At 39.6% G+C, this 21,145-nt stretch overlaps 1 protein-coding gene across 2 annotated transcripts in view; it reads left to right on the top strand.

Annotated features, from left to right (window-relative positions):
* Nucleotides 1-21,145, top strand: part of LOC111151869 (acylglycerol kinase) — a 71,788-nt gene that overhangs the window by 22,224 nt on the left and 28,419 nt on the right. For both annotated transcript variants that reach the window (XM_022510100.1, XM_022510101.1), the window contains exons 3-8: nucleotides 731-770; nucleotides 3,605-3,684; nucleotides 8,718-8,793; nucleotides 13,738-13,830; nucleotides 15,773-15,805; nucleotides 17,120-17,214. In XM_022510100.1, coding sequence (XP_022365808.1) covers nucleotides 731-770; nucleotides 3,605-3,684; nucleotides 8,718-8,793; nucleotides 13,738-13,830; nucleotides 15,773-15,805; nucleotides 17,120-17,214 — 417 coding nt within the window. The remainder of the gene's footprint in view (nucleotides 1-730; nucleotides 771-3,604; nucleotides 3,685-8,717; nucleotides 8,794-13,737; nucleotides 13,831-15,772; nucleotides 15,806-17,119; nucleotides 17,215-21,145) is intronic.

Here is a 21,145-nt window from a genome sequence, read left to right as displayed (position 1 = left end):
TCCACCAGATAAGAAAAATGCAGGATATATGCATCCAGCTGTGCTAACAAATTACTACAAACTTTGTAGTTCACACAACTCACATCTATTATCTTACAGTTCTGTGGGTCACAAGTCCAACACAGGTCTTACAGGGTCAAAGTCAAGGTGTCGACAAGGACTGCATTCCTTCTGGAGGCTCTAGGGGAGAAGCCATTTCCTTGTTTTTCCAGCTTCTAGAGGGTACCCTCATTCCTTGACTGTGGCCTCCTCCCGTGTTGAGCAACAGCAAGCTTGCATCTTTCTGACCCTTCTTCCATAGTCACATTTGCCGCTCATCCCAGCCTAGAAAATTTTTTGTGCTTTTAAGGACCCTTGTGATGAGATTAGGCTCCCCTGCGTAATCCAGGACTATCTTCCTATCTCCAGATCCTAAACTTAATCACATCTGTAAAATCCCCTTTGCCACCTAAGATAACATATTTTCAGGTTCAGGGGATGAGGATGTAGACATCTTGGAGGGAGGGGATCTTGTGCCCCCCATCCTGTGGAAACACTCAACATAGGATTTCATTCAGAGAAAGTTCTTTTCACATGTGCTCGTTATGTGTCACAGGTTTTGAAGAGACTTTCACTTGGGTGTTTTATAGGGAAGAGTTGGGCATATTTAAAGAAAAAAAAGCAGTTTTGTTTGTTTGGATTATAACCTGCTTATTAAAGCTAATGTTCATTCTTTTGTTTGCTTTGATAGCGACAACCTGCTAAGGAGAGCCGCCTGTCAAGAAGCTCAGGTAATACCACTGAATGTGCTAAAATCAAAACCTGCTTTATCTCTGTTGCGCAGCAAACTCGGGCTATTCTGGGGGACAAGCGCGGTGCCTTGCCTCCGTGCAGTGTGGATTTTTTCCCTACTGTGGGGGGATGAGTCAGGCCGAGAGCCAGCTCTGAACAGAGCGGGAGGAAGTTAACCATCTGGTGTAGAGCAGTTCCAGCGCCCACCCCTTTAGACTTGTTTACTTCTGGATTAACCCTAAGAACACATACTTGGGCTGGTTGGAGCCCTGGGAGTTTGTTCATGTCTATGGTTGTCCTTAAAGATCGGGCTGAGCCCTGAATCTTCCCTGATCCAAGTAACCCCCGAGGATTTCTGTTCGAACACGCGTTACCCCTTAAAGTTAAATGTTCTTTCAAGCCATTGATTCATATTTTTAAAGCCTGTCTGTTTAGCACAGCTGATTCATACCATGTGTGCATTGTTCTCCCAGGCCCATGATACTGCACTGAAATAATCATGTATCTGGCGGTTTTATAGTTGAATTATAAATCTTTTCGAGTTCAAGACCACATTTTTGTTCTTTCCTCCCCTCCAAATCTGTAGGTTGTGCCTTGCAGGTGAATTTCCGTGACTGAGTTGCCTTTTTGTTGTATGTCATTTAGGCTTATGATATCAGAAATACCAAAAAAGAAACTTGAAGTAAAAAATGACAAAGGTATGATGTATTTAGTGGAAGGAGGTGGGCGGCAGACCTCATGTTTGTTACCGAAATGTTTTCACGGGTGACAATGACAATAGATACTACTAATACATTGCTCTTTTGGGTGGTGATCTAACTGTTCTAAATCTGTGTTTTAAGAGTTTGATTACTTTTCCGTTATATCTCCTATGGCTCTGCTGTTTTGAAAATGAACGATCCCCACCCTGAGCTGATTTTCCATTAGCACCTGGGAAAGCTTGGGAGGAGAACCTTTTTTTTGGTCTCCCAGAGGAAGAGTGGTCACAGGGTCCTTGCTTTCTTGTTGAAGGAAAATGCCTTCCCCTCTGCGCTGAGTGCCTTCTCGTCCTTTCCCAGAGACTCTTCCTCTGGTCACTGCTCACTCTCCCATATTTACCTCTTCCCATGCTGGAGTTCTTTCCGTCCCAGCACCCGTGGAGCTCCTTCCATCTGGCAAACAGAAGCAAATTCATCCTCGGAGCCGACTCCAGTTACTTTTCCTGTTTATGGCTGCCGTTTACAGTCTAAATTCCTGAAAGAATGATTTTTTAAATCTCACATAATCTCAACTCCCTGTAGTCTTACATAAGCTCCTTAATGCACCGTAAACCTGCACCTGGAGTTGCCAGTAGGTAAGAAACCAAGACACAGAATAATCTGGAACTGTAGATCTGGAGTCTGGTAGGCCAGAGAAACTGGCTGACTGAAAAATTTTTGCCCACATTCCAGAAAAACTATGGGTAGGAAAAGAACACATTACAATGTTTAGAGATTTGGCTGCAAAATATTAAGGTCGAATTCAGTAAAAGTGAAGACAGGGTAGAAATTATAATGTACCGGAAACTTTGTACTAATGAAACAGTATTTCTTTCTGAAGCTTTCAGAAAAAGTGTATTTTTTTTCTAAAGGAAGAAATAGATCATGGAGAGAACTGGCGGACTGTCAGGAGGGGTGGTAGTCACTTAATAGAAGAGTCACTTAATAAAAATCTTGGTTAACTCATTCTCCCCCTGTCTTTACTTTGCGCTTCCATACCCGAATTTTGCCTCCTTGGCCCAGACCTGCTCCCCACCGTCAAAGACTCAACATTCGGACTCTGGCGTTTTCCTCCTTATTTTTGTCGGTGGTCTTCTCCAGGGGGAATAGCAGTAGTTCACGTTAGTTCCTGTTTTGAGTCTGCACAGCTGGTTTTCTGTGCCTCTGAACTCTGCCTCCTTTATCTGCTCTTCAGAGCGGACAGAGTAGAAGTTGGGGTTTGGGAGTTAGGTGTAAGTTCTAGGCTTGTAACTTATTAACTGTGTGACTTTGACTTAATCTTATTGAATCTTGGTTTCTCAACTATTAAAAGGAGAACACTTAGTACCTTCCTAGTTTCTGAGCGTGCAGAATAATGTGTAGAACAGCAGCAAATACTGTGCCAAGTAAATATTTCTTTTCCTTGCCAGTTGATGCTGTGGATTATTATTATTATTACTATTATTGTTATTATTTATTTCAAGTTTTTATTTAAAGTCTTGTTAGTTAACGTATATGGAAAAATTGGTTTCAGGAGTAGAATGTCGTGATTCATCACTTACATGCAACACCTAGTGCTCATCGCAAGTGCCTTCCTTCATCCCCTAGTTGCTGCTGTTTAGTTAGCAAGTTATACAAATCGCAAAGAGGAGGTGGCAGACTATTAGGATTATTTTTTACATGTATGAAAATATGAAGATTTATTGGTATCACAGTTCTTTATGAATAAGCCTTAGGAATAAATTGAAGAAGAAAAAGATTATTCTCTGAAGGCTATGGGCAGGTGGGTTAAACTTCCCTTCTGATGTACTGTGGCCTTGCTGGTTATCTGTTTATAATAAACTTAGCCACATCTTAGGAAAGAAAAGTTACTTACCTCTTGTAGATGAAGCAAGAGTTTTTTTTATTACAAAATTTAGCTGATCGTCATTAAATAATGGTAGATTTGGTGGTGGTTCATGGTATTTTTATCAGTATGAATCATGAAAGAACATTTTTTCCCCCCAGAGTAGGTACCGTGTCTCCTGGAAGTAAATTCCTTTGGAATGAAAGAATATATATAATTGCTAACTGAATAAAAGAATATTTGCTTAAAACTTTCCTTTTTTCCTTTTTAGGTGTTTGGCAATCAGCTCATTCCTCCCAACGCACAAGTGAAGAAGGCGACGGTTTTTCTCAATCCTGCAGCTTGCAGAGGGTAGGTCAGTGTGTGATTTGTCACGTGCTCAGTTTTCCTGAGGGGGGAACGTCACAGAATATTAGGAAGCTAGTTGGACTGTGTGGAGTTGGAAGAAGTAGGTTCCGTACTCATCTAGCGATGAGATTAATTTGTGATGGAGAAATAGTGGTTAGTGAGCTAGAACTGTAAAGCTAATTGATGCTTGGCAAACTTGTCTAATTGAAGTTTGATAAAAATCCCAGAATTAGGGGTGCCTGGGTGGCTCAGGCAGTTGGGCGGCCAGCTCTTGGTTTCGGCTCAGGTTGTGATCTCAGGGTCCTGGGATTGAGCCCTGTTGCTCCCCTCTAAGTAAATTAAAAAAAAAAAAAAAAGTCCCAGAATTAATACTCTCAAGTAAGTCTTACCTGCTTGGGGATAGCTCCTGCTGTTGTGGTGTAAATGATTGGGCCTTCTCTGCTCCAGGATGTTCCACGATGGCCAAAACATTGTGGGCTTGTGAAGTCAGAAACATTCTTTCCAAAAGGAGTCAACCTTGAGCTAGGTCTTGGAGGTCAGCAGAGGAAGAACATTCAATCTTCCTGACTGAGAAAATAGCTCTTGGGGTGTGTGTGTGTGTGTGTGTGTGTGTGTGTGTGTGTGTGTGAATGAATACCAGAGTAACTAGTTATTTCCCTTGCTGTGTTGCAGGCCAGTCTGCGGCCTGGTCTAGCTGGCCTGGAAGAGTTGTGTGAGGAAATTGTGGGAATTCAGGTGTGAAGAACAGTTGGGACTTCAGTTGATAATCATGTAATCCTGTTCATTTATTATAACAGAGGTCCTACCCTGGTGCAGGATGTTGAAAGTGGGGGAGGCTGTGTGTATGTGTAACTGGGCTAAGGGCCCATGGAAATTCTGTGTATTCCGTTCATTTTGGCTTTGAACTTAAAACTGCCCTAAAAAATAAAGTCTATAAATTTTAAAGTACCACAGGCAAACAAAAATGTGTTTCAGTGTTTGTTGCAGTTCTCCTTCAGTTGGAAAGGTGAATAAAAAAGACCTTGAAGGCTTTTAGAAGAAATCATTTAAAACTTAAAAAGTATTTTTTAAAAATAGAATGAAAAGGTTGTCTGAGGTGGGGAGGGGAGTGATATCTTTTATTATCCCTAGCAACCAGAACCTTTCTTTTTGTCTTTTTTGAGGATTGGAAAATTAATAACTGTGTATTAGTTTGGATTCTTGGGTGCCTGGGTGGCTCAGCCTGTTTCGTGTCTACTTTGAGCTCAGGTCATGATCTCAGGGACCTGGGATCGAGCCCCATGTTGGGCTCCCTGTTCATCAGGGAGCCTGCCTTTCTCTCTACCTCTGTCGCTCCTCCTGCTTGTGCTCTCTTTCTCTTTTTCTCTCAGTCAAAAAATATGTATTAGGTTGGATTCTATAAGACCTTCGTCAAAAGACATCAAGATATTAAGAACAACACAGCAGAAAGACTAGTTGGGACCAGCTTATAACTGGTGGTCTTGTGTAAGACACAGGGATTCTGAAAGAAGTTCTCCAATAATTTGAGATAGTGAATATGGCTTTACAGAAAAAAAAGAGAAAACATGTCTTTTTTTTTTTTTTTTTCTTTTTTGATAGAGTGAGAGCACGAGCAGGGAGGGGGAGAGGGAGGGAAAGAGACAGAATCCTAAGCAGACACCACACCCAGTATGGAGCCGGCACCAGGCTCCATCTCACAATGACCTGAGCTGAAATCAAGAGTTGGAAGCTTAATGGACTGAGCCACGCAAGCACACCACACCTTACTTTAAATTCTGCAGTTTAAGATATTTACCTACGGATTGTCTGAACTGGCTCTGTGATTCTGCCTAATTGACTGGCTTTGTTAGAGCCACCTCTCCCCACCCCGTAAAACCAATCTTAATGCCTATTGATCATTCTTGTTTAATAAGGAATACCAACAAAAGAACAGGTTCTAACCCAACACAATCAAAATATCCAAGATAACTAAACAATGGTGGCCTGTGGCAGCAGCTATCAGAGAACTGTGGGCTCCAGGGTTTGAAGGACCGGCCTTGGATATTCTTCTGCTCTGTGATATTATGGGAATTACTTAACTTAAATCCTCAGTGTCCTAATCTGTAAAATGGGAAAAGTGATGGCTCCTACCTTAAAAAATTACCGTATAGAATAGGTGCCTTTGCGATTAAGTGAGATAATGCCTACGATGTGTTTACATTTCCATTTCATGGTGAGCACTGGAGGAAAGGAATATAAGCTACTGTGATTATTACTGACATGTCAGCTAGGTTCAGAACATTCTCTACTTTGCTTCCCCACCCTTCCCAAAAGTGCTTGTGCCTCTCCCTCTGCCTACTTTAATGTAACTGTTCTAGGTCCTATTCCTTTACAGACCTAGTTAGGAACCAGCTAATTCTGATAAAGAAAAATTTATGGCAGTTTGTTTAAGCTGTACTCTGTTACTTTAAGTTCCTACTTACAAAGGATAATAACACTAAAAGAACAATTTTTTAGAGCAGTTTTAGGTTCTGTTTATATTTTTACATGTAAATGTTTTGGCATTTTTAAAGGTGGATTACTGTTTAAAAGTACATTTTTATCTTTAAAGGTGAGGCCGGGGAAAGTCTTCTAAAGTTACTGTCCCCTTTAGCAAGGTGAATTCCTCCATGCTTCTGGGTATGAGCCACTCTGAAGCTCTCCAGCATCTTTTTTTTTCCCTAAAGCTTTCACTATTTAATTGCACTATTTTTGTCATCTCGGCTCCACTCTGAAACATAATATATAATTCATCATGTAGCTATTTCATTATGTAGTACTGGTTTAAAACTACATAGGCGCCTTAAGAAATAAGATAACTGTGTGTTTAGCATTAATAAATAATACATTAAGAAGTAATTATTTTTCTGTGTGTACGTGAACCTAGAAATTGCGGTACGTATATAAAGCTTTTATTTAGCTCTGGTGCTATCTCACCTTTAATTATATAATAAATAATGCATTTCTTATTGGTAACACTTGCTTTTCAGTCTTTTATATGGAATGGTAGAATTTTAGAGGTTTTCCATAGCGTGGGATCACATAAAGATGTGAATAAAAGCCCAAATGTTCAAATCCTTATTTCTTTAACTTGGAGGAGCTTACAGATGTGTTGTAAATGATTAATATAGCCGATCGAGACTTGTCCAGAGTTTTGTTTCTCAGAACGGATCTACCTCCAACGGATCTTTTCTTATCAACCCAGTAATGGAAACAACCCTGGAAGGAGAAATGTTTGTACTATCATTAGCTCAGCTCTTTCTTGTTGGGTTAAGCCCCACCTGTGGTGAGCTGGAAAGGGGGAATTTTCATTTAGCCTTTTCTGTTCATTCTAGTAAGAATTCAGGTCAGGAGAAAGGGCAGGGGATATTTGTATAATTTCCTTACAACATGCTCAGGTAGACCCTTGGTTTGAGGTACTTTTTTTGAACGGTCTGTGTGAAAATTTGTCCAGTTTGTGCAGTTTCTCCATTTCTATTTAATTCCTAAGAAGAAATGTTGTGTGTTTCTGTCTGTCCTTTGGTTATTGTTTCTTTTTAAAGAATGTTGACTTTGGTTTGTGTGTGACTATACATGCTCCTCATTAGCTACCTTAGTATGTCTTTCTGCTAAACTTGCATCATTGGTTTTAAAAATCTTTGAAAGAGGACTGAGTAAATGTGGATGTGAAAGTTACACGTTCGCTGTGGTTTCAAATGTTCTATTTTTTTGTTTTGTTTTCTTATGTGATCGTTGAAAATATTTGGGTGAAAAACAGGCCCACTGATTGGTATGTTCAACTTCGAGACCGTGCCATTGGGGACTTCTTCCAACTTTTGCATCCCCTGATGCCTGGGCCGTGTTTCTGACTCCTGACCTGATTTAGACAAGAGTCAATGTCAGAACAATGTGTACGATACTTCTAACACACACACACACTCTCTCTCTTTCTCGCTCTCTCTGTCTCTTCAAAGTGCTCTTTAACTGTTTCTGTTCTCACAAGTCTTCACAATCCTGTCCTTTCCTTTCCTGCAGAATTTACATGTCTGCATTGGGGCAAGTTCATTTATTCATGCATTATTAGTGCATTAATTCATCACTTATTAAGTTTTTTCTCAGCGTGCGGACATAATCTCGAGGATTATAAGATTTGGTGTCTGTTTTTGCAAGGCTTCCAGTCTCATCCCAAAGACTGTCCTGCAAATCATTGATTGCCATGCCATGTGGAAATTCCTAACAAAGATGTATACAGAGTGATGAGGCCACAGAGAAAAGGATGCGACTTTGCCTGTGAGCTTCAGACAAGCTGCTGATTTTCCTAACATTGCATTAGACACTTTAAAACTTTGCCTTTTGTAGCAGAAATTCTGCCTTCATGGAAAAGAATTTTGCTCCTTCTCCAGGGCTTTCACGACAGGTTTGAAACTCAAGAAATGGAGATACCTCTAGTATATGAAATCGTTAAAAATGTGTTTCTCCCTCGTATCCACGAGTTAGAATTAATCCGTATACTGTGGGGTTCAATATATTCCCTTGGGCCACCTGAAAAATGTTAAATACACCCTCCTCCCTCTACCACTGGAATATAAGTTCTCTGAGGACTTATTACATGCTACTTTAGTTGCAGGTGTTTCTGTCTGCTTTGTCTTGTTGTATCCCTAGCTCCCACCCCTGTGGCTAGCACGTAGTAGGTGCTCGATAAATACTTGCTGAATGACTCAAGCATTGTGTCCTGAGTGGGGCCATATGTACTGTCACGTTCTTCTCTAGAGGAACTAGACTGAACTGCAAGCATCCCAGATGGGTGAGAGTCAACTGTATTAGAAGGTAAACTCCTGGAGGCCCCAGAGTGGTAGCGTCTCCATTTCGCCCCGTAGAACCCAATGACCCATTATTCACCTTCCTGTGCTTGCAGGAGTGAAGGAAACCCATGTTTCTCAGGCTGTTTCTTGTTCAACTCTAGTGAAGATGGTTGGGCTTTCTCTTCTTCCTCTTGAGAGCTTGTGTCAAAATTTTTGTGTTTTTTCCTTTGTCTACAGCAAAGCAAGGACTCTATTTGAAAAAAATGCTGCCCCGATTTTACACTTATCTGGCATGGATGTGACTGTTGTTAAGGTAAGAATACTCCACAGTGTTGATTGTATCTGAGCTACCACTCCTTATAACTTATTCTCTTCTCTTGACTTTATAGCAGAAATCACTTATAACGTAAGAAGCTGGGAACAGAGAAATCAATGTTGTGTCTTTGTTCTGATAGTTAATAAAAGCGTTTTTTTTTTTGTTTTTTTTTTTTTCAAAGCATTGTCAGCTTTTCATTTTCAGAAGAAGATTAGATGGAGGCATGAACTTGATTCCTTTCATCTGAAAGCTAGGGTGTGGAATTATTGTCTCTTGGAAGATGAAAGTAGTTATGGCTGTAGGAATTCTTTTCCTGAATAAAAAAAAATTTCCACTTTGAGTAGTTAATTTAATTTCTTGGTAGCTCCACAGACAAGTAAACATTTTCTCTCTGGGGAGGAATTTTCAATGGTAAAGCTCTAGAATTTGCAATGTTTAGCTAAGAAAAAAAGGGGACAAAAATAAGTTAGAAGGAAATGTGCTAGATAGAAGATGCTCTAAGACTCCACTTTGTTGACTTTTAAGTGATGAGTGTGGTGTATACTCAGGTGTGTGCATTTGGTGAAAATCACTCTCGTCATGTTTCTAAGTCTGTGGTTTATTTTTAATATTACTCTTTCATGAAATCAGAGATGAAAAGGTAATTTAGTCCAGTTACCATGAAACCTTGAACTCCCTTGTCCAACTGGTCTGTGATGTGGTCTTCCTGTTGTCTGTCTCCAGGCATGGGAGAAAGGGGAAGAGAACTAACATTGATGTGAGTGCTTGTAATACACGTTACAGACTCCACATGTGAGCGATCCCAAGATGGTTACATAAGAGTTCTTCCTTGAATGTTCATTCTCGTGAACTCAGATTGAACCATCTGAACCTGGAGCTGTCTTTGAGGGGAGACTGTTTTGTATATTAAATGTCCTTAATGGTTCTAGAAGTAGTCAGGTTCTATTCTTGAATTAATTTTCATAAGGCAACATTTTCAAGGAATTTGTTGCTTCCATCTAGGTTTCAAATTAATTGGTATCAAGTTCATAATTTCCTCTTTTTAACTTGTAAGTTTCTGTTACATTTGTAGTATCTCATTTTAATTCTTCATATTGTTTATTTGTGCCCTCTCTTTTTCTCTCTATAGCCTCTATAGAGAGATATGTACCTCTATATACCTCCATAGAGAGGTATGTCAATTAATCCTTGCCAAGAATAATTTTTTGGCTTGTTCATCCTCTCATTTATGTTTGTTTCATGAATTTCTAGTCTGTTTTTACTGTTTCCTTCATTCTACTTAATTTGGATTTTTTTCCTGCTGTTCTGTTCTGACATTTTAACTGGGATGCTTTTTTATTTTTCACCCTTCTCCTATTTATTGAAAGCTATAAATTTCCCTAATACTGCTTCAGCTACACCTTCTAAGTGTTGATGTGTAATATTTTCATTATCATTCATTTAAAAATATTTTCTAAGTCCCATCATGGTTTTTGTTTGACCTATGATTTATTTAGACCCGTTTTTAAATTTCCTCATACAAAGTTTTCCTAGTTATCTCTTTGTTAATGATTTCTTACTTAATTGCATTATGGTCAACAAATACAGTCTCTACGATTCCTGCTTGTGAAACTTTCTTGAGTCTTGTTTTAATGGCCTAGCATGTGTTTTGTTTTCATTATTCGGTACCATGTTCTACACATGTCCAATAAGTCAAGTCTGTCCATTGTGTGGTTCCAGTCTTCTGTGTCCTTAGTGATCTTTTCTTCTGCCTTAACTATATTGAGAGGGGGTTTTTAGAAATCTCCCACTGTCATTGGGGATTTTTCTAATTCTCTCTGTAGTTCATTTTTGCCTTTTATATTTTGAGATGATGTTAGTAGATGCTCTCAGGTTTTACATGGCTTTATTTTTCTCGAGTTTTGACCCTGTTCTAGACTGGTTCTCTTTAGCACCAGTATTGCCTCGGCCACAGTCTATCCTACCTAGTGTTCTTAGTGACTCTACTAGCTTACTTTGGCTGAGTTTTGCTTGGTGTAATATTTTTATCCCTTTACTCTCAGCCTTTTTAATATCTTTATATTTTAGATGCATTATTGGTGAGGCATGAAAACAGTGTATTTAACCGATCCAGTCTTTTTTTGGTCTTTTTATTGGGCCCATGAATCCATTAATATTTATTGTCATTATTGGCTGTATTGATTTCTATACGAGTTATCTACAGCTACATAACTGCCTTGACAGCTCCTTCCCTGCCTCAGATTCTGTTGGTCTGCAGTCTGTTGAGAGCTGCCCTGGTGCTGGTCACACCTGGGCTCCTTAGTGGCACGGCTGAGGAGGGCTGGCCTGCCTCACACGTCTATAGGTCGAGGCTGCTGGTGTCTGGCTCATGGGGGTCCCCAGCAGGCATCTTCACTTGATGGCTGGGTTCTCCAAAGTAAATTACAGACATCCTGTCATTTTACCCCTCAGTGCTTCAGTGTGCACTTTAAAAAAAAAAAAAAGGCTACTTTTCTATGTAACTTCAGTATGATTATCACATCCAGCAGAAGTAACAGTTTTATAATGTCATGTTATGCTACCTATTGTCTTCATTCACTTTTCTTTATTCAATATCATAAGGCTACTATTTTTTTTAATGCTTCCTTTGTTGCTGCATTTGGAATTTTCTTCTTCTTTTTTTTTTTTTTTTTTGATTTATTTATTTATTTATTTGACACAGAGAGAGAGAGATCACAGGTAGGCAGAGAGGCAGGCAGAGAGAGAGAGGAGGAAGCAGGCTCCCTGCCAAGCAGGGAGCCCGATTCGGGACTTGATCCCAGGACCCCAAGATCATGACCTGAGCCGAAGGCAGAGGCTTAACCCACTGAGCACCCAGGTGACCTGGAATTTTCTTCTTAACACCAGAGCCTCAAATAGGTTATCCCTATAATCTTAAATTATGGCCTATTAAATCTGTCAAAGTATTTTTGAATTTTGATTCTTTCATTTGTGTACTTACATTTATTAATTTTTTTTGCTAGTATTTATTGACTGCCTGCTGTGAGCTAAGTCCTGTTCTAGGTATTGGGGATACAGTCTGAACAAAATAAACTTTTCATGTCTGTCCCCAAAGAGCTTCTCTTCAAAGTGGGAAAGGGAGAGATGCAGATAAAAGAAATGGATACATAAACATGGTTTGTCAGATGGTGATGAGTGCCATGAAGAAAGGTCAAGCCGAGTAAGGGGACCAGGAGTAATGGGAGTTACTTTAGTTCAGAAGGTCAGGAGAGACCGGTCTGAGGAGATGGCTGTTCAGCAGAGACCTGAGGCAAATGAGTGAGTCCTGCAGATGTTGGGGGGAAAGGATCTGAGGATGCTGCACGTTTAGGACTCTGAAGCGGGAGTGTACTTGGCATGTTTGAGGAATAGTAAGGAGGCCAGTGTCTGTTTTTTAAAATAGTGTCATTTACATATACACCTTTCACCTCTGTTGTCGATACAGCACTGTATAGAAAAAGGCTTGGGGCCCCTGGGTGGCTCAGTCCATTAAGCATCCGATGCTTGATTTCAGCTCAGCTCTTGCTCTCAGAGTTGTGGGTTCAAGCCTGGAGTTGGGTTCCACTGTGGAATCTACCTGCAATTTGATGTCACCGCCCTGAGCTTCTCACTTGCGCACAGACCTTCAGTTGGTAACTAACTAATCTACTTGTATTCTAGCACATTATTTCCACGTTTCTCCGTTTTGTCCCCATGGATGTCATCAAATAGTTTACCAGGTGCCTTGCTGAAGAGCAGATACAATATCCATCTGGTTTCCTGTATCTACTGATCTAGTAATGTCAAAGAAGTTGAGGATAGTCTGAAATGCCTCTTTCTTAGCAAACCCATACCAAACCCATCACTTATTTCGGGGTACTCACAAACCATCCTTTTAATCTGATTGACATATATTCTTAAAAAATTTACTATTTGCAAATGTGTAACTATAAAGCCAGCCTTTTCACTTTTAGAATAAAAGTGAGATAATTCCTTGTAAAATTCATGGTGTGTGTTTAGGGACTTCCTTTTTCCTCTGCGTTAACTGTGCTCAGGTGCTTTAGCCCATCTGAAATTCAGATCTTCAATTTTTGTCTATTAGTGTGTCTCGTACAGTGTCAGTAGGAGAGGATGTTTCCTATGTTAGTGTCAGCTGCATTACGCGTTCTAGAATCTACTGTTTGGTTATAGAGGCAATAGCTTAGATTCACTGAAGGTTGTATATGTATCTGAGAGGAAATACTCTTAATAAAAATAGTGAGGTTTAGGTACTATTTTGTCACTACTCTGAGTCACACCTGTACTTTATTGTATAATCATAGCAAAACCCAACCTTTTGTTGAAGTACAGTACCGGTCCTGAACGGTTTCCTTGCGAGTTGCTTCATACACTGCTTTACAACAGTACTATGGGGAAGCTGTTACTACCCCAACCCCAACACACATAATTTCAGTGGTGAGGCAGTTAAGGTCCTGAAAGTTTAAGGCCATTCAGTTGAAAAGTAGCAGAGTTGGGGTTTAGTCTGGGTCTCTTGGGCTCCCAAATCTGTGCTCTTTTCATTACATCTGTGTCTCTCTATTTGCATATACACTTGACTTCCTGCTTTCAGATGAAGGGTGCCGGGTAAATGGTGTAATAGAATCTGCACTGGCCTGGAAATGAGTCCTTTGACTAGTTAGATGTATAAGTAGATACAGATCACTGGGTTTGGGTTTTATTTTTAAAGGAAGGTTAAAGATGGTTTCTCAGGTCCCTTCCAATTCTAAACAGTACAGAACTGTGTACACGATTGCTTTGATAGCTACTGAGTTTTTGTGTCTATCAATTATGTAGAATTTGAGGAAAGACTGTGTCAGACTCTAAAGAAAATATCCCATATTTTTAAATCTTTGATTTTAAGGCCCTAGGCTGGCAACTTTACCAAAGACTTCTTTTGTATTTCAGACCGATTATGAGGGCCAAGCCAGGAAACTCCTGGAACTGATGGAAAACACAGATGTAATCATCGTTGCGGGAGGAGATGGGACATTGCAGGAGGTATGGCTGTTTTTCTACTCGAAATCATTTTGAAGGTGAGGAAAATGGAAATTAGATCTTAGAGCACTGGCATAAAGGGGTTTTAATTTAAGGAAATTCTTTGTAATTTATTTTTTTAGGATTCTTATTCTCTGAAACAGGTGTAGCGTTACATTTCTGTCATGCACTTTTATTCTCTTGTTTTGTATAAACCATATACCCAACATATAGGAGGATTTTTGTTGTATCAAATTTAAGTTGGTTAAAATTGAATAAATAAGGAAAAGATATGGTGATGGGTATGATAAGCTTTTAATATTTTGGGGACTGATGGAGTAGCCTTGTATGTTAGGGAGTTAGGGAATCAGTTTTAATCATGAGGGATGGTTCTTATAAAATAAACTTAGATCCTTCTTTTGAAAAAATGCTTCTATTCTCACATCATTTCCATTGCGTGAAATGTTCTCTCATAATAGTATGGTTAGAGGCAGGGATCTACAAGTTCAGATGTGTGTATCTGCCTTTGTTTTAAAATTTCACGTCCTTAATGCTTATTCTGGTCCAATAAGGACAATAAGTACATTGCCTCAGCTGTGCTCTTTCGAGGGCTGCTAATTGGAAACCCCTGAAAAGCCCTGTGCGGGTGCCCCTCCTACTGCTCCGTCCTCCCCTCCTGTGGGCCGTCGTTCACGACTGGGCCTCATTTCTTTTTTTTTTTTTTTTTTTAAAGATTTTATTTATTTATTTGACAGAGATCACAAGCAGGCAGAGAGGCAGGCAGAGAGAGAGGAGGAAGCAGGCTCCCCGCCGAGCAGAGAGTCCGACGTGGGGCTCGATCCCAGAACCCCGAGATCATGACCTGAACCGAAGCAGATGCTTTAACCCACCAAGCCACCCAGGGGCCCCTGGGCCTCATTTCTGATGGCTTTCTGCCTCCATCTAATGGTTTCCTCCGTGTCGAGGGATCCGGAGCTAACAGCAGACAGAGCAGTGTCCTATGTTTGACTTAGTAATTATGTGAGCCTTAGTAAGCTGCTTTTAGAAAGGCTGTGCTAATGATCCCGTAATTGTTTATATGGCTTTTTAATGAAGTGTGAAGAATACTGATAGCATGCCAACACAGAACGAAGTAGACCTCATGGCGGCCCAATTTGATGCGGAAATTCACGGAGGCAGGAGGTGAAGGGAGAAGATTGGCGTCCATCCTTACTTCACAAAATGTTTTAAGAAATAGACCAAATTATATATTTGGTATAGGTGTGTATTTGGTATGATCTCAGTCAGATACAAATACGCACTGAATGAAAAAAGGATTGGAGGGAAATATGCCAAAACATAAGCAACTGATTCATGGTGGTTAGCCGGCATGTGGGATGATGAGAAAGCATTTCCTTCTTCAGGTATTTTTTCACCACTAATGCAAAGCATGGATATTATATTTTAAAAATAAAAAAACATCATGTACAAATTGAAATTAAAAATATCTTTTAAAAGAGGGCTGTTGTTCCCCTTGTCTTCGTATTCCTGGATGAGAAATCTTCATAGAGCACAGACTTCTCTGTGTGTAGCAAAGCGTGACTTTTGTTCCTGTGTGTGTGTGTGTGTGTGTGTGTCTGTGTGTGTGGGTGTGGGTGTAGTGCGACCGCTCTGTATGATCGCTGTGTACCTCACATTTGTATCCAGTGTAGAGAACGCAGAACAATCTTGCTAATATAATGTGGAGGTTTTGTAATTATTTCATCTTAGCCTTTCTTGGGCTATTGATCTTAGGTCAAGAATCCAATCTAATTTTGCTCTGATTCCTCTGCAGAACACTGTATGTTTTAAGAGCCAGGACATCTTTTGACACAGTTTCTAAGAAGAGAACAGACACAAGATTGTGATCCATGAAAATTGAATCCAATTCTTGTTTGATGAGGGAACTACACGTTGTTTATAATAATTTTTTTTTTAATGTTTGTAGGTTATTACTGGAGTTCTTCGAAGAGCAGATGAGGTGAGCTTTCAAGAAAGAGTGACTGCATTTTAGCTTTTACGTTTCCGTGCTTTTTATATCCTTTTACCTTTTCTTGTCATTTCATATTTTAAGGTGGGCACAAATTGTGCTTCTTTGGGTTTTAGCAAATAAAGTACAGCTGCGTTTGTCCTAGAACACTTTGGTCAGTCCGTGGCGGACTCCTCTGTTTCAGTATTCCAGAGCACCCGAGAGCTTTTACCAGAAAAGCTGTTGTTTGAAATATAAATTTTTCCCATGGAACATTCTCTTCACAGAATTCCTTCATAAATAAATGATGATATATTCATGTACTGGAAGCCATGTAGCAGTAAGAATGAATGAATTAGACCTATAAATATCTATAAATATTTACAGATTTATAGACCTATATATATATAGATATATATATCTATATATCTATATCTATAAAATGATTAAGTCTAAAAAATACTGAATACAAAAGGCAGGTTGCCAAAGTACGTTACCGCATTTCTGTAGAGTCTTGCAGTTCAGAAAGCAGCACTGCATACTATTAATGAATGTGTAAATACGTCGTCAAAGAATAATAACGGGGCCGGAAAGGCATCACAGCATTGGCAGGATAGTGGTTTCGGCTAAGGAAGGGAGAGGGGGAGGGAGGAAGGACTGCTGCTTGAACTTGCTCCTTCTCTTTGCCTTCTTTACACTTGAGATGGTTTATAAAACACTGTCATTAGTTACTGTACAAATGTTAGGTATTTCTAGTTGAATTTTATCTTCAACTTTTTTGAATAGTGTGACAACATAATACGTCTCTGTCACAATAGCACATTTATCTAAATCCTTTTTTTAAAATTTATTTTTTTTAATACTTTATTTATTTGTTTGACAGAGAGAGACACAGCGAGAGAGGGAACACAAGCAGAGGGAGAGGGAGAAACAGTCTTCCCACTGAGCAGGGAGCCGAATACAGGGCTTGATCCCAGAACCCTGGGACCATGACCTGAGCGGAAGGCAGACACTTAACGACTGAGCCGCCCAGGGGCCCCTATCTAAAAGCTTTAAGACCCTCCTTTTTGTAACCAAATTTCTTTCAACCAGTTGCTGTTAATGAGTACCCAAATACTTCTTCCAAATTCAGAGAGTCCTATTGTTTTCCAGGCCTGCCTCATTCTGGCCTTAGTATTATCTGATTGGCTGGGGTCTAGGGACCGAAGAGACGGGTGGTGCACTGAGGGTCAGTTACTTTGTCATAATGGACACGTCTGTGTCTCTCTGTTCAGTCTGATTCTCTGACCATAACCATAAAAACTTTCCTCTTCTTTTTTCCCTTAGGCTTCCTTCAGTAAAATTCCCATTGGATTTATCCCATTGGGACAGACCAGTAGTTTGAGTCCTACCCTCTTTGCTGAAAGCGGAAACAGAGTCCAGTAGGTTGTCAATGTGGGGTAGTAGCGTTTGTGAGTGAGTGAGCCTGGAACGGACAGCTCATGCGTGGGTGATATGAATTTTTTGTTTGTTTTTAGTTTGGATAGCATGGAACCACAGATCATTAAGAGGAGGACGTAAATCAAAGTACAACCTTTTAGTTCATTGGGGGTTTCCCTGTCCGGTTCTGGGACTCCGGTGTTCTGATATCAAGTGCCCAGGTCAGGTGTAGAGATGAATACTGATGTCATTCTGTCAGTTTTGAAGATAGCATCCCCAATCCAAACTATCTTTGTGCCTTTATTTTGGAAGATTCTCTAGTGAAGTCAGATTTGCATTGATTATTTGTTTTCTTTAAAAATATATGATGACAAATAGCAAGTCCCTTGTGAAAACTGAACGGGTAGCCTTGGCTTCATTATCTTGATAACATAAGTAGCTAGAACAGTGAAATAATAGTTAATAGTCCCATCCTTCAGGGAATGCCTAAAGTGGAAGGCAGTATGGATAAAGCAGCCGGGAAAGCACCGTAGCCCTGGCATCTAAATTAAATTGCTGAGTCTGACTGTCTTCAGGAGTCGCACAGATTGTTGTTATCGTTCTTTTCTCCTGAAAGTGTTATGTAAACAAAGCTGTATCTTCAAGAAGATAGGAATCTTGAGCTTGAGCCCTGGCTTTGACAGCGGTAAGTAAATAGTATAATCATTCGCAGGCTCTCACTGTCAGTCGTCTGATCGTTCATGCAAGCTTTGTGACGCAGTTGGGGGAGGCCAATAAAGAAATACTTGTTGAAGGTATTAATTAAAATCTTTGCACAACATTTTCGGTTATATAACCTTCTAAAATCATGACAATGGTAATAGGTAATTTTCTGTTGGTTTTTTTTGTTTTTGTTTTTGTTTTTTTTTTACTGTTTTGGGATAGCGATTAGGTTGATTTTTGTGGATTTACTTTTGCTGTTAGAATTTTAGGAGTCATTTTATATCTTTTAACAATTCTCTGTCTCTCTATATATCATAAAAGTCTTGGTCCATATGTCAGGCACAAGGCCTAACCATAGACCTAACCATATCAGTCTTTGTCAAAACGGCTCCTGCTTCAAGCCTTCATCTATTGGGGCTGTCCGCTCTTCACCAGGCATCCTGAAGCCTCACGTGGCATTTCGGTTTGCCAGGCTTTTTATTCTTAGTTTAGAATTTCTGAGGGGCAATGGGTATAACAAACAATGAATTATTCAAACATTTTTGCTTTTGTGAGATAAATTCTGTCTGGTTTGGGTCTTGGTTACCTTAGAGAGTTAGTCTTTGGCTTTATGTTAATGTAGATGATTTGAACTGCTTCCCCAATGTTCCCAATATGTCAGCGATCCAGAGGGAGACCATGTTCCTTGGAGAACGCCTTGCCTATCCCAAAGCCAGGTAGGCGCAGCGTGGCTGCCCTCAAGGTCTTAATTTCTGGAAGGTCTTTTGTTTTTTTGGGGAGCTGATTTTCCCTGGGGTAAGCTAATGTTGTTGCTGCTTCTATTTAAAATTTAAAGATTTATAAAACTTAATTTATAAGCATGCCCCGGGGCTCTGAGGTAATTAGGTAAATCTGCCCTGGGTTCAGAATTTTGTAGACCTCTCAACATGGCAGATGCCTAAGGCCATTTAAAAGTACAAGGCTTTGCTTTTTGCACTGCTGTCAAGATTTGTTGTACCATAATTACTACAGGAGAAAAAGGAATCTTGCATTTTGAATGTTGCAGGTAAATAATTCTAACAAATAGCTGGTTGGTGCTGCAGTGCTGCTTTGGCTACAACTTTCAATTACTGCTGGGAAATGATAAATTTGTGGTTGTATTGTAGCTGTGTGCTGCCATATAATTTTGGGAAAAAAATGAATATTAAAAGGCTTTTTCAGTTGCAGCGTTTTTGTTGTTGTTGTTGTTGTTTTTAAGGTCAGTCTCTCAAATGTGCTTCCTAAGCCCTCACGGTGCTCAGTACCACTCAGAGGCAGCGCGGAGCTCTTGGATCCTTTCTAATAGCTTCCTTCAGAATTAATGTATTCCTATCAGATTAATCTCAACTTGTGATCATGCCTCTTGCTTTCTTCGAGATTGAATCTCATTTTCTAAACTGCTGCTTACTTCCCAGATAGCATCTGTATTGGAGGGAAAAAATGGGGTAAGGATGTGTTGATAGAGAAATATGGGAAAGTAAAATAGGCTGTTTCTTAACCTTGGTTTTGCTTACTACGGAGCCCGGAATGTAATCCAAGTGTTTGAGTTGACGTGTATATTTAGGGTCTTAAATTGTACCCAACGTTGTCGGAAGTGCTGATTCCAGTGGCTGCAATTCCTGGCTTAGATGTTTACATGTTAAGTAAGCCTGGTCATGCCTGAGGGGGAGGCCTGTTTGCTGTGGGGTTGCCCTTTGGTACGACCGCAACTGCCTTGCCAGGTGAGAGAGCACACCCTTGGAGCAAGACCTGCAGCTGAATTTCGTTTTGCCACAGGCTTTCTCTGTCTTCTTGAGAATTTTACTGAATCTCTCTGAGCCCCAGTTTCTTTACCTGTCTTTATCAAATGCCCAACAACAGTACTTACTTCAGAAGATTGTTAAGTTAAAATAAGGACTTGTTACGTAAACAGGTAATTATGCTTGGTAACTTACTGGATACGTTGAAGACCTTATGCCTATTTATTGATAATTTAGTATGGAAAACAGTAAATAACAAATAGGGTGGCTGTTCAGTTACTGAGACCAATTCTATAATTAAAACGGTATAAGCCAATTGAAGAGAACACTCTATTCTCTTGCTGTTTCACCTAAGGCAAAACACTTTTAAAGGAAAAGACATTTTATAGATATTCCAGTTAGGTACTATGGAAAGGTGACTTTTTCTACCAAATTGACATTATTAACCAGAACTGTACAGAGCAGAATAGATTAGGAGAAGCCATATTAGATGAGAAACTATACTTTTTTGAATGGAGAGTATAGTAATTTCTAAGTGACTCCTTTTATTTTTTTTATTTTCTTTTTTTAAGATTTTATCCATTTATTTGACAGAACACAAGCAGGGGAGCAGCAGGCAGAGGGAGAGGGAAAAGCAGGCTTCCTGGCAAAGCAGGGAGCCGGATGCAGGGCTCTATCCTAGGACCTGGGGCCATGACCTGTGCCGAAGGCAGATGCTTAACCGACTCAGCCACCCAGGCTTCCCTAAGTGACTCCTTTCTTATAGTTGTACTTAAGTGCTAGACACAATAAATATTTTACTTTCTTAGTAATTACTATATTTTCTAAAATACAACAATAAAGACACTCTAGTACAAACAGTGCTTTACAAAAACATGAAATACTTAGGGATAAATCTAACAAAATATGTGTACGATTTATATGCTGAAACTACAAAACTTTGAAGAGCGAAATCTAGAGAACAGTGAAATAGATATCTGTGTTCATGGGTTTCAAGACTCAATATTTAGATGTCTGTTATCTCCAAATTGATTTCTAAATTCAACACAATCTCAATAAGAATTTCAGAAGACTTTTTATAGATACTGACATGTAGATTCTAAAATTTATATGGAAAAATTAAGGAACTAGACTACCCAGAATAACTTTGAAGAAGAATAACAAAGTTTGAGGGCTTACCCTGATTCCAAGACTTATTTTCTAAAGGTACAGTAATCAAGACGTTGTGGTGCTAACAAAAGAAGAAATGAATAGATCAATAGAAGGAAATGTCCAGAATTAAGCCCACACATATCTGGACACTTGATTTTTTTTTTTTTTTTTTTTTTTGGACAAAGGTGCCAGGGCAATTCAGTGGAGAAAGGGCAGTTTTTTCAACAATTGGTGCTACAGTAGTTAGCTAAGCACATGCAAGAAAATGAACCATATGTGTAAAAATTAACACGAAATCAGTCATAGACTTAGATGTAAAACC

Source organism: Enhydra lutris, unplaced genomic scaffold (genome assembly GCF_002288905.1).
Source record: "Enhydra lutris kenyoni isolate GAN:26980312 unplaced genomic scaffold, ASM228890v2 scaffoldscaffold27, whole genome shotgun sequence".
NCBI lineage: Eukaryota > Metazoa > Chordata > Mammalia > Carnivora > Mustelidae > Enhydra > Enhydra lutris.
The sequence above is the reverse complement of the archived record's forward strand: the minus strand, read 5'-3'. Positions and strand labels throughout refer to the sequence as shown.